Below are 14050 nucleotides of genomic sequence, written 5' to 3'. Positions count from 1 at the left end.
TCCCGCTCAGCGGCTGTCCCGCCAATCCCCATAGTCTTTACTTCTCTTAGCCCTACTCTCCGCCTTGTAGCTGAGTCTTCACTCAAAACTTCAAAATAAGAACTGTGTCCGTGACCGCAGTGGCATGGCTTGTCCAGGCCTCTCCGTCACTTCCTGCAAACGCGCGATGGCCTCCCATCCTCCGCAGTTCTCCCTGGCCTCGCGCGAGCAGGTCGCCTTCCCACGTCTGTGTCTTTTTGTCCTCACCCTCTCTCTGTTCTAGAATCGATGCCACCCTCCTGCTGCTAGTGGGACCAGGCCTGTACGGGTGGGTTTTGCCTTCAGACACTGCCACAGTTTAAGGTGGACAGGTTCTCTTGTGTCATATTGCCTTCATAGAAAGGTAGAAAGTAGTGACTCCAAAGTCTTTGCTAAGTGGTTTTAAATGAACAAAATGGTGAGGTTCGAAATAACATGATAGTAAGTAAATCACTGACCTCCGTTAAGCAGTTATTAGAGACTGGATACTCTTCTCACAGCAAAAAAAAAAAACTCTGTAAAGTTGGTGCTGCTTTTTAATCTCTGGTTTGAGGTGAGGGAACCGAGACAGAGAGGGATGAATCTATTTACCCGAGATCACAGCTCAAAAAGCCGTGGAAAAGGAATTCTGACACAGGGGATCTGGCTCCGGATCCCAACGCCAGAACCAGCGTGCTCAGCTCTGCAGGGGCGCGCTACTGATGGGCAACTGACGTGCAACTGACATAGCGATGCAGCCTGCAATGTCCGGCAGTTGGTGATTTGTCATCCCTGTCGTCGGTCAGGACCAGGGGCCACTGCTTCTCAATACTAGTGCCACCCCGAAGCCTGCCATTTAAGGACTTCTGCCCTCTGTGCTGGCCGACACCTTCATTGTGCCCATGGCCAGCTGACACAGTTATTACTCTGTCTAGGCCCTGCTTCAAGCTTCCCAGACGTCCAGGCCTGTGGACCCCTCTCCAGTCTTCAAAATCCACTGCAGATCCTTGCTCTTCTCACAAGCCATCCCTGAGACTACAGGTCACATCTCTTTCTCTTCTCCAACTTCTGGTCTGGAGTGCTGGTTTCCTCCCTTTGTCAACATGAAGACTCCCTTCCAATGTCAAGAATCACCCACCTCAAATAAAGTGACTGGTGATGGCAAATCTGTGACATCTAACATGGCGGGTCTAAGCTGGAGGTTCTTTCCTGGGGCTGCTCGGTACACTCATGGCGGGGAGATTTAACAATTCCTACTGTCCACACTGTGCCCTAAAACAAATGAATCACAATCTCTAGGGGAGGCACTCAGGCATGATCATTCTTCAAGCTCCCCAGGGGATTCACGTCTAAGAACCAATGGCCCAGCACAAACCACTCTGCCCTCTGAGACACACTTAATAACCGGCTTCATATTATTTTTATCCTCGAAGGCCTCCTTCAACAAGTCTGCAAGCTCTGGGAGTCGAGAACATGCCTTCAGATTTTAAACTTCCGCTACTCAAAGTGTGAATCACGGACCAGCAGCATCACAGCAATACCTAGGAGCTTGCTAGAAATGCAGATTTTCAGACTCTCTGCCGCAGACCTCCTGATTGACAGGGGTTTTTTGTTTTTAACAAGATCTCCTGGTGATCTGTAGACACAGCAAGCTTTAGAAAGCATGGGCGTAAGGTATGAAGACACTATCTACAGCTCAAGGAGTAGGACTCTCAAGCCTCAAAAGCAACTCAAATTAAATACGTATTTATTTATGTATTTTTACTTAATTAAATACGTATTTATTTATTTATTTATTTATTTTTACTTCACGGCATCATTATCAACCCTTCTTGGCTGCTCCGTGGCCTGTACCTAGAGGAAAACAGACAAAGTCTTCTCCAAAGGTTTTCTGTCCAATGATGCTAGTCTCTGACATCCACAGAGCACCTGGGAGCTCACTTCCCTTCCCTTGAGGTTCTGACACTGACCTATGACCCTGGTCTAGGGCCAGGTTGTTTTGACCTTACAATTCTTAATCTTACAGGGATAGAGAATGGGAGAAGCTAGACAACTGTACAGCTTCGGATGATCTTAGTTTGTAAGCTCCTTCTTTTTCCTAAGAGTAGCAAACAAAGGTTCCCTTCTTGGTATTTATATGCAAAGAGCATACCTGAAAACCACATAAAAATAACTTCTATCAACTATTCTTCAAAGCACAATATTTCTGTATTTCAACATGCCATATCAAAGCGGAAATTTGGCAAGTCAACACCAGTGTTTTTTTTCGGGTGTGTGTTTTCCAGCTTTTCCCCAGAATACCCATAAAATGGCATAAATGCAGCTTAACAAGGGATTCACAAACAGAAATGCCACTGTGTCTGTCTTCTTGCACGGGGAGGGAAAGAAGTGAGTTCATTAAAATTCTGGTGATATAAGATCTGCTATGAAGAGAAGCCATTTGCATTAGTTTAAACTAGAATTTATACCTTGACGACAGTTAGAAATCTTGGGAAAATTTAAGGGAGCCCAATTATCTGAAATGAAAAGCAAGACGATAAAATGTCAGCCCATTTAGACAATTTGATCATATTCTTATTCACTCGTGGCTCTTAGGGCCGGAATCCAGGCGAAACGCCTTACTTGAACCAGAATCTGGTCTGATGATAATTGGCACAAAGATGAACTTTTGAAAAAGTGCATTTGAAAAGACGAACCACTTAAAAATTTTTCCTGCTCTGCGGGAAATGGACGGAAGCTGGGTCTTACCGTGCTACTCATGCAATGGTGCGGGAAAGAAGGAGGTCTGAGCAACGTGGAATTCCTTTCACTGCATTTCGCTAAAGAATATGAGATTTTATATCTGAAATAGTTTCAAATGAACACCAGTCTCTCGAGTTCCACATCGATATAAAGGAACAATTCAACATGCATCAATATTTCCGAGACACCGTGGGATAAGACATACCATTACGCTACGTACAGCTAAGAAAGACCAAAAAATGCCGTGATTTATATTAGGACATGTCATTGATTACTAAGATGATTCTCAATTTCAGAGATGATAAAATAAGGGGCAAAATGTGTCTTAGAGTTGTTGACATTCAGCAAATTAAAAGCACGACATAAACGACGCTTTCGTGAGAGGACAACAACTCTTCGGCCAAATTTAAGGTTGGGCGTCGCAGTGGCAGCATCGCTTCTAGTTAATAACACAATAATACCCTTGTCGCTGGCTTTGCCAAGTGTTCAGCACCTCCATATACGCTGCCTGTGTACCAAATGTTTGAGATTAATCCTAAAGTCTGGATAAAGCAAAATCTAGTGGTCTTCCTTTCGGGGCAAAATGGCGGCTAAGCACAGCCTACAGCCCGGCTTGCATTTTATTCATTGCAAACGTGGCTGTGTGAGGAGCCCAGCACGCATTTTTACCAAAAGGATGCTCATTATAAAGAGCAGAAGAGTCTGGAGGGCGTGCCCCTCCAATTTCAAATGGGCACCTAAGCTTTGGTAGAGGATCGTCTTGTGGTTTTGGTGATATGTCACTTGGACTAGTAAGTTACACAAGTTAGCTGCACCCAGGTGCAGCCTAAGGGACCCGGAAGGAAGTACAGCTAATCCGGATTCTAGAAGAAGGATCACTGGTGTGCATCAGACTCCTTTGTGCTTCTTGCCAGGGATTTAGTCCCCCCCACCCCTTAAACACAGTCAAAGGGACCTCAGGGGGCTAGAAAAAGCCAAAAATGAAACAACAAACCTCCAGTTTGTTGTTCAATAAGTGGATTAGGAAACGTGAAGCATTTTCCAGGCAGGTGGACTGACAAGATTTGCCAGAAAGTTGCCAAATGTCCACTTCCAGTCACCCTGTGTGGAATTATGTAAACTTCCCTAATTCTTTAGAAATGAAAGGAGGAATCCCCATGGCAGCTTTAGAAGATGAGCAACTGGTCTACTCACGAGGACTGGGAGGCCTTTCTTCTGAGTAAATAGTCCACCACGTCGGGGTCGGTCTCCAACAGGCTGATCAGGACTTCGTTCTGGAGATCTGGAGAAACCTGGAGGGACCAAATGTTGAGGCATAAATCAAACCATTCGGGGAAGAGGAAAAATATGGTCATGGGCAACTCTACGGTAACATAAAACAGAGCCTTAAAAGTCGTAACAGGACCGAGTGATTTGCCAGTTAAAATCAAACTTACACCAACTCATTCAACCATTTTAATTCTCAGGAAAAAGTGGATAATGACCAAAACGTCATATTCAGTCCGAACTGTCACCCTCTTATGACCGGAGAGGTACCCTAATCACTTGATACCTCTATTGCTCAGATGAGGTTTTCCTGGCTTTGAATAAGCAAAATATCATGGTTACGAGGGGCAGTGTTCATAATTTACTGTCCAAATGGGGACACTTTCTAGAGTTCCTATTTATAATTAAGCTAAGACGACAGGCATAAATTATAACTGTCTTGGGCAGTTCTGGAACATAAGATTAGTTTATTAAGAGGACAGGCCCTTGGCTGTGCCTGGATGGCTCATTCGGTTAAGCGTTCAACTCTTGAATTTGGCTCAGGTCATGCTCTCAGGGTCATGAGATCGAGGCCCATGTCAGGCTCCGCATTGGGGGTGGAGCCTGCTTAAGATTCTCTCTCCCCCTCCCCCTCTGCACCACGCACTCCCCTCTCTGTCTCTTAAAAAAGAAAAAAAAGAGAACAGGCCCTTGAGCCGGACTGTGTTTGAGTCCCCATTCCATTTATTAGCTGTAGGACCTTCGGCAAGGCATGTGACCTTTTTTGGTCTCAGTTTCCTCATCTGTAAAGTGGAGAGAATTATAGGCCTCACCACAAGGGGTCGCTGTGGTGATCCAATGACTTAGTACCCATTGCAAACTTAGAACAGTAGCCGGTAGTCAATGTTTGAAAAAACTTGCTGACTACTGTATTTGCCCATGTCAGTTGATCACTGGGTGCTCGCCCTCACTCTGTCCATGTGTCCTGCTCCAACGACAATGAAAAAGGTTTCTCGCTTCAGCATTTGACAAGGCATTTGCTTGAGTTTTGGAGCTGAGTGTCACGTTTCCCTAGGCTCACCCACAGCATATTAGAAGATGGCCTCATAATCCTGAGCCACAATATTGTGTGAAAATGTTCTATGAGAAAAGACTGAATTCAGCTCCAACAGGCTTTCTACTCTACAGATGCTGGTAGCGCAAGTAAAGGAAATTCCAATTATTGAGAGGAAACAACATTTGTGTCTGATTCTCTCACAGAAGGGCTCGGAGACCAGGCTCTTAAAACATGCAGGGACAAGTCTTCAGAGAATAAGCGGCAGGTAGAAGAATCTGCCTCCTGCCTCTTGCAGAACTCAATTCTTCTTGAGCTCTGAGAAGCTGGAAACAATTTTATTAATAAAAACAGGGATGAGAAAGCAACAACAAAACTTTCCTTCCCCCATAAATCTGCTCCTCCCACTTAATCCTGTGTCTTCATTAATGACATTGCCAAACCCTACTCACATAAACTCAAAGTCTGGGTTGCATTCAAGCTTCTCTGTGTCCTCTCCCCTCCCTGTTCAGAACCGGGAGACCTACTTGACTTCAGCTCTGGGAGGCTTGTTCCTCCTTTCCTCTATCTTCCACTCCGACCACACTGATCCAAGTTCAAGCCCTTGTTACCCCTTTGTAGTGGCATCTGTTGGCCATTACCAGCTTCCATTTCCCTCTTGTTGTAACAGTTCTGCCCCAAGTTCCCTCTGAAGAATCAAGTGCTCCCCAACCCTTAGCTCAAGGGTGATGTGTAAGCTGGTCTAAGGCTGCCATCATGCCCCTCCCACATTCCCGGCGCTGCCTGTGCCATGGGCATGGGACTCCATTCAAGGTCATGAAGAGCTGGGGGAGTGTCCCTGAGGCATCTGAGAAGAGACAACACAGGGCCGGAAGCCACATGGGGGCCTGAGGATTGTGCTGATGCTGGAAGAAACTACAGCAAGTAAAGGAAAGGATCTCTGGATAGCATGAGTCCTAGGTAAACCTATGCCTGAGGCCGTGTTTGCCTGTGGACCTCGGATTCCTTAAACTACTTTGATATTTTGGTTGAAAAGAAAGATACATCCTTCATGGGCCTTTGATGCAACTGCTTGCTAACTTGGACACTGGCTATTTCCTTCACCACCAGTGTCTAAGTTCTTCTCTCCGTGGTTGTTCGAGTGCCCTGATCAAGACGTTTTCTCAGAAACCTTTTTATCCCTACAGTGGAAGCCCCGCACTCGCCATCTTGTCCCCTGGTGGCCACCCTCTCCTGCTCTCTACTTCAGCAACCACTGAGCTTCTCACTCTGCCCTTTTCCCACCTCATTCCTTTCATTCATTACATAAATATTTGGTGACTGCTTATCGACTGCCAGGCACTGGATGTGGGGATTCAGCTATAAACCAAACAGACGAGAACCCTTGTGTCCTTGAAACTGACAATCGCTATGGGAAGACTGGCATTAAACAAATAAGCAAAGCAAACATAGCGCGGACCACACGGAGATGGAGATGAACAAAACAGAGAAGGGGCAAAGGACTGTGATTGGGGGGGAGGGGGCGGGGCAGGAAAGTGCCATTTAAGTAGGATGGCAGGTCACAGAGCAACTGCCACTTGAACAGAGAACTGAAGTTGATGAAGGACCTGGAGAAAATAATTCCAAGCAGAAGGAAGCAAAAATCAGCAAGCTCATGAGTCAGGAGCAGAGAGGAGGCCAATGAGGCTGGAAGGAATGAGGAAGGAGGCGAGCAGTAGGAAGTGGGTCGGGTAGCCAAAGCCAGATGTTGTGGAGTCTTACGGGTCAGGATAAGGACATCTGCTCTCAATCTAGGTGGCTGGGGAGCCACTGGGGGGTTTTGAGCTGAAGACTAACGTGAATTGGCATCGCTGGCTGCTGCACTGATAGCAGATCGCAGGGAAGCAAGGGGTGATGCGGGGAGCGCCAAGAGGGGCTGCTGCTATGTCCAGAAGACAGATGGCAGAGGGCTGGACCAGGCTGGTGAGCCAATGAGGTATCTGTGCATCCTGGAGACAGTGAAGATAGACATGATCGAGTTAGCTAATCTGCTGGCTGGAGAGAGAAAGAAAGAGGGAGAGGGAGGAGGAGAAGAGGAAAGACGGCTTCAACGTTTGGAGCCAGCAGGCACCTGGAGGCACGGGGTTGCCCCTAACACTGACCTGTACAGAGAAGCTGCAGGTGGAGGAGGTGGAAGGTCACAGCTGGGAGGGTGGCTTCGCTAGGGTAAGGGAGCGGGGAGCCTGGGGGACATCCAAATGAAAGAGAGATGTAGGAATCAACTGGGAATAAGGCTCTGGGGTTCAAGAGAGAGGATTGGGCTGGACAGAGAAATTTGGGAGACGCATATAGATGGCATTTAAAGCTCTGTGCCCAAATCCAGCGGCCCCGGGAATGAGAATGGGAAGGAGAAGAGAAGGGGCAGGGTTTTTAGGTCAAGGCTAAGGGTTTCGATTCTCTACTTTATTGACTAAATTGAACATCAAAGGAGTGATAATTTTTATTTTTTTGAGCAACACGACCCAACAGATACACACTATTGTACCAATCCGTAAAAAAAAAAAAAAAAAAAAAGTAATGCCTGAAGGGTAAAAATGAGGAGAGAACTCATTTGTGAAAAATGAACAGAAAGCAAAAAATAATATAAGCCAAAACGTATATCCTGAACACTTTGTAAAAGAAACTTCCATGAGCAAATGAGGAAAAATATTTGTTTTTCATCCAGTTAGTTTAATTTAAAATTTTCTATGCTTAGACACGTAATAAAAAATTTTGTTCCAAACACTAATCCATTCCCACTGAAGAATAAACAACCCTCATGCGTATCCTTTGGAGTGGGATATCATGGTATTAATTCTGTGAGAGTAGACAGTGTGTCTAACAATAAATTATTAACTTGGGTACACTATTAGAATAGGTTACAGGAAGTATCATTATTTAAAACATAACATTCCATAATGTTCTGTTAAATTATTCCATAATTCAGAGTTTTTAACTCTCTCAACTCGGCTCGGTTCCCAACCAATGATAATCATTGAGGTTTATTTTATGTAGCATACATGACTTTTACTTGCTAACAAATGCAAATAGAAAGGGCCAGGGCTATAAATCTATCTATAGTTTCTTTTAAAAAGGCCCATAATGCCATTCTGGTTTGGAAACGCTCTTTAAAAATAAGTTTAAAGCTATAGCTTCAAAATGTGGATCCATGTACTACAGGAAGGGTAGGTAATATTTTCCTCTGTATCAGCTAAGACTGACTCCAGTGTACATAATCCATTTCTTTTAATTAGTTTATTTATATCCCATCTTGTTACAAAATGACTTAAAGCAGCTTTAAAAATTCATATGATAAAACCACATTTGTTTGTTTGTTAAGGAATGGTACAGAAAATTGGGGCCAGTGGGAAAATGAGAGTAGAGAATTTGAAACGATGCCTAGAACTGACTTGTAATATTCGTATAACGGCTTTCAGTGCTGTCTCCCCAACAATCCTTCCAATCTTTGTCTCTATTTGCATGTTTCATTTCCTATTACTTAATACAAATTTCAAACTACTGGCTCAGTTCAATTGGATGAACATTCATTTTCTGTGAAGTTAGGTATGTAACAGAGAAAACACAAGTCAAGGGAATGAACTGATAGGAAACAGGAGCTTACGGTAAGTCAGAAATATCCAGACACATCATTCCTATATATGTTCCTCTGTGGGAATCAGGATGCTGTCAGAAGAATTTCTGATTAAGAGTCGATAGCCCCCGAGGTCCAGGTTTTATCAGCTTTGCTGCTTATAATTCCTTAATGTAAACTTGGATACATCAACAGTCTTCTTTAGGATTCTGTTCCTGCATCTGAAAATCCAGGCATATCCTATCTGTCCCATTTACCTTTATTTAAGCGTGATGAGGATCAAAAGGACCAACAGTTTTGAAAGTACCCTACCAATTGCAAAGGGGTTCAGAATAAGAAATTTTGTTAGAAATAGACAAAATAATTAATAAATCAAATACTTTTAAGAACCAAATAAAAGCAGATAACATGGAGATGGCCAATATTTATTCCACAACTTTTTTCTTGACTCAGTCATCCATCTCTGCCTCTTATCCTGTGCGCTCCTAGAGAAGCATCACTCTCTTCTCCTTTGCTTAAGACTTTGGGTGGGTAACTAAGCTGTGGGATATCCTCTTAATATGTCTCTGCTCCTGACCTCTGCCTGAATTTCTAGAGTTGAAGTTTGTGATCTCTTGGCCCCTCAGCTGTAACGGTCTTGACCAACCCCATGTAGCTTCCCCCTTCTGGTTCCTTCTCTTCCGCCAGACCCCAAGTCTTCCGTTGATCACATGCGTGGAAGGTAAATTGCCAGAGGGCAGGGGCGATCTGACTTGTCTGCCCAGAAGTGATAGGGGCTCCCAAGGTTGTAGTTCTCCGTCAGCTAGCCTCTTTCGCAGCACGGGCAAGCTCACGAGGGCCAATCCTGGCCCGGGTGCCCCTCATGGGGGTTCTGAAACCTTTCTTCTCATCAGTGGATGTGACGATGGCGGCAAGAGATGCTGGAGATAACTGGAGTGTCTTGAAGCTGAAGTGCAGGTGAGCCACTAAAGACCCGCCCCTTAGGCTGTTTCTGTGATGTAATAATCCTGCTGTTTGCAGCCATCAGCAGTTGAGTTTTCTCCTCCCAGCAGTCAAATGCTTTCTCCATTATGCCTCTTCTTTCTCTTTGCTCCCTGCTCTTTTCTCTCCGGAAGCTCCTACCTGCACACCAATGACCCTTCACTCACTTACTCTCACAGGTCAAAACTGTATTCTTCTAGAACACAAGCTAGGGGCACTTTCCTACCCAATGGGTGCTCAAAAAAATGTCAGAATGGCGGCAAATAATAATCAAGAAGAACCCAGAATTACTGGTCTTCATGGCATATGTACACTGGTTCTGCTAACTTTGCGTAGATGCTTCTCTGTGCTTATAAACAGTGCCAGTGTCATGCTCTAGCAAAATCTCCTTCCTATTAATTTTTAGAGTTGGAAAATAAATTTCCTTTCCCAACTGAGGATCATCAGAAATTTTCTGACATGTTCATAAACTATTGTCTCATTAATAGAAAAATGAAAAATGAGGGGTACCTGGGTGGCTTGGTGGGTTAACCGCCTCTTGGTTTCAGCTCAGGTCATGATCTCAGGGTTGTGAGATCAAGCCCTGCATTGGGGGTCCCAGCTCCGTGTGGAGTTTGCTTTGAGATTTTTTTCCCCACCTCTCCCTCCCTTTCCCTCTGCCTCTGCCCCAACCCCCACAACTCACGTGTGCATCCTCTCTCTGTCAAATAAATAAATACATACATACATAATACATAAAATCTTTTTTAAAAAATGAGAAATGAGGGGAGCTTGGCTGGTTCGGTCAGGGGAGCATGTGATTCTTGATCTCAGGGTCATGAGTTTGAGCCCCACGTTGGGCATAGAGATTACTTAAAAAAAGAGAAAAAACCGAAAAGTATGACTCCATAACCAAACACATTTTATCTTTTTTCTTCTGGGATTCTGTACATAGCAAAATAGAAACTAAGGAGGACTGTGAAAAACACACTAGTTTAAAAAAAATCAACCAATTCTGCACATCGGAGTAAAGAAACAAAACCTAGCCCCAGCGCCTTCTTCACTTACAATTTATTGACTCACATCAAAATCTCTACTGGGTTTTGGTCAACTATGTAGTAAGTTTAGATATTTTCCAAGGGTACCATTTATGGCTGTGTTTATCTGGAGACTCTCAACTCCTTAGATTTTCATGTGTTCCTTCAAAGCAGAATGCTATTTCAAAAATCAAAAGAACTTTGGACGCTCCTGCTTCAGAGAAAAAAATGTAAGCACTGCACATACGAAGGAATAAAACTGTCACAATAAAAATCCACCCTATCAAATTAAAAATGAAACCTTGAACGGTCGCCTAGGGTGTTAACACTTAACGGTGTAGCTTATTCTATAATGCAGAGAGAGGGCAAAATGGCTCAAGTTTTCTCCATTTACAAACGTTAGTTCCTCCAAGTGTTCCATACCAACCCATCCCCTTGCAGAGGACCAGGAAGGAGGCTTCAGCATTGCAAACTCTACCACTTTCCAGGCAAAGCAAGTGGCACCGGAAGTCATGATGACATTTCTATAACTCAACACACGTGTTGACAGAAATCACTAATTTCTTGGGTTGCTCACGGGAGTATAAGCTCAAACATGAGGAGGCCCAGCCTAGAACCTTCCATGTGACTGTTGCCGAGGATGGCTTCACATTATGGGAAGGGGCTCTGGGTGTATCGGAGGGTCGGTAAGCATGAAATTCAACACACTTTTCTCAAGGGCCTGATACGTGCCAGGCAGCGTGTCTGGCAACCGGGGCACGTGAGGGAACAGATACAGTCAAGGAGCCCAGGACTCGCAGAGCTGTGGTTGGAGGAAAACGGGAGGAAGGAAGACGAAGAAAAAGCGAGCAGTCCTCACTCCACCGCGTCAGGCTGAAGGCGGTAGGCACTGCACAGGCGCCTGCTTCTGCCCCTCTCTGCCTGTGTCACCAGCACACCTGCGTTCTGTCGCTGCGGGCAGGGACAAGGTGAGCAGGCTTCCGCGGGAACACGCAGCGGCTCCCGCAGCCACCCGCCGGCCTGAACATCAAGCGGGTCAGTGTTAGGGTTAGTCCAGAGAGATGAATGCTGGCTAACGTCGTCTTTGCTCCCCATTTTCAAACTGGCTAACACAGTCTCTTTCTCCCCCACAAATGGACTCCATAGTCGAGACACCACATTCAAACACCTTGTCTTCTGGGTGGGGAGGCATCATGCTGTAGAAATAATTCACTCAGTTGCTGCATCACTTGGGCAAACTACCTTGGCTTGCTCTCACGACACGGTGGTGACATTTAGATGAGCTGGTGGTGTTCATCACGCGGTGGTGACATTTAGATGAGCTGGTGGTGTTCATCACGACCGGCCCGACCCCTGGTCCATCAACAGTGGTCCTTTTAAAAAACAGCGATTATATAAACAAAGGAAATGGACATGATATATAATGATCTGGCTATGTTGGTAGCGGCTGCTTCCTTGTGCCAGGACCTGGATCATAGCTTGACTTCCTTTGATTTGGCATGCAAAAGCTGTTTTAAGAACCTGCAGTTTGTGTCAGAGAATGAAGGGAACATGGAGCAAAGCTTGGCTTCTGAGCTTGGAATCCTCACGTCGGCCTCTGACCCCTGCTCCCAGTGGTTCTCATGAAAATTCCCATGTGCGCGGTGCTGGTCCCCAGCTCGGGCTAACGACCGGGCGGGCTGGGAGCTCGCCGGCGTTCCCACGTCTCCAGTACACCCCGGGCTGTTCATCAGCCTGGAAGGGTAGCGCCTTCTCCTCTTTCCCTCCCTCCAAAAAAGGAACCCTGGTAGGGATCATTTAGAATCGGCCCTCAGAACGAGCTGACCGTTTTCCCCACTCTGCTCTGAAGCTCTTATTAATTCCAGGAGTAACGATGAGCTTTCTCTGGGATGGCCAACAGCAGTTACGGAAGCAACAGCTTGCGGGACAACGCGCCCGCTAACGGTTTCGTCGGGGAATGTTTTCTACCTTACAGTGATACCGGGGAGGGTTTCTAGATAGGCAGGAGCCTTCTCTTTTATTTCCATCGTTCCCCGCGCATATCATTTTATGTTATCTGGTTTTGAAACTGTTGATAGCAGAAATGCAGGGGCAGGATTTAGAGGTGAGGGAGTAAGGGGCATGGGCGCGGAACCAAGCACAAACAAACAGGAATGCATTTCAACACATCATTACTGGGCACCCGTTTGCTCTATGGGACATCGGCGAACTGTATAAACCAGGTGAAATTCCCTGTCCTCAAGTTTACATTCTATTAGGTTTCAATCTGCATCCTAAGGAAATATATTTATTACACAGTGAGCTGAAGGGTGAGAGCAAACCAAACAGTGGGGAAGGAGGGAGGCGTGAGGCGCTGGGACAGAGCGCGCGGGGGGGGGGGGGGGGCGTCCCCGCACAGCCGACGTGTTTGGGAGTGCGTGAGAGGGGAGCTTCTTATCAATTTCACGCAGTAACACCAGCGATCTTTTCTGTGTGCTTAGTATATGTCAGTTCTTGTCCCAAGGACCTTAAAATGTTACTTCTTATTCTCGAAATAATCCTAAAGAGGAGATAACTTCATCTCATTTTGGTACAACAGGAAACTCAAGGCTCATGGAAGCTGAGTATGGGCCCAAGGTCACATAGCAAATACATGGCTGAACTAGGATGTGAACTCTGCAAGTGTGTTCCAGAGCTCATGGTCTTTCCTGCACTTTGGGGGTTTCCCAAGATGTGGTTTCCTTGCTCCTCTGCTGCAAGCTCAAGCTTGAGAGTGACTCTTATAATCTGCTGCCTCAGTTTTCCACAGAGGAATCACAAGGGCTGTTATCAGGACCTGTCTCCAGCTCTAGGATTTCCAACCCAGTGGCTGAAAAGCAAACAACCAGTGTGAAAGCCTATCCTAGCCAGCCTCTCAAAGCCTGCGCCAGCCTCTGAATGTAGGCCCCTCTCCTGATGATGGGACAAAGTCAGGCTCTTATCGGGCCTCTCTCACTAAGTCAGATGCCTCTCTTGCATGGGAGAGGCAGTCTCTACACTAGGACATGGAGGACATTATTAATACTCAGAACAAATGTCTGAGTGGTCGCCAGGCCTCTGGGGATTTGCATGACCACTCCATCCATTCTGCCTCCATCCATTCAACTTTCCTGACAAGTCTGCCTTTCTAATGCCAGTGGGGAGCAAGGTCTCCCTTTCGGAGCTCATCAACCCTGCCTCCCCGCAAATCCAAGAAATGGCATGATGGCTAACAACCTTTCACCGCTGGGCTTCGGCCATCCTTGCTTGGGATTATTGTGCTCACTCTGAAAGCTTCTTTAAGAAACAAAATGAAACAGCGACATACACCACTGAATTTCTGTCCACCCACACAGACCGGCTTTGCCAATCAGCCAGCAGCTTGAGGATAACCAACTAGATTCTGAG

At 45.8% G+C, this 14050-nt stretch overlaps 1 protein-coding gene across 6 annotated transcripts in view; it reads right to left on the bottom strand.

Moving 5' to 3' along the window:
- The window catches only part of ARHGAP6 (Rho GTPase activating protein 6), a 490820-nt gene that overhangs the window by 14037 nt on the left and 462733 nt on the right, over positions 1–14050 (bottom strand). For all 6 annotated transcript variants that reach the window (XM_059386131.1, XM_059386129.1, XM_059386130.1 and 3 more), the window contains exon 10: positions 3934–4031. In XM_059386131.1, the coding sequence (XP_059242114.1) occupies positions 3934–4031 (98 nt within the window). The remainder of the gene's footprint in view (positions 1–3933; positions 4032–14050) is intronic.

Source organism: Mustela nigripes, chromosome X (genome assembly GCF_022355385.1).
Source record: "Mustela nigripes isolate SB6536 chromosome X, MUSNIG.SB6536, whole genome shotgun sequence".
NCBI classification, from domain to species: domain Eukaryota; kingdom Metazoa; phylum Chordata; class Mammalia; order Carnivora; family Mustelidae; genus Mustela; species Mustela nigripes.
The sequence above is the reverse complement of the archived record's forward strand: the minus strand, read 5'-3'. Positions and strand labels throughout refer to the sequence as shown.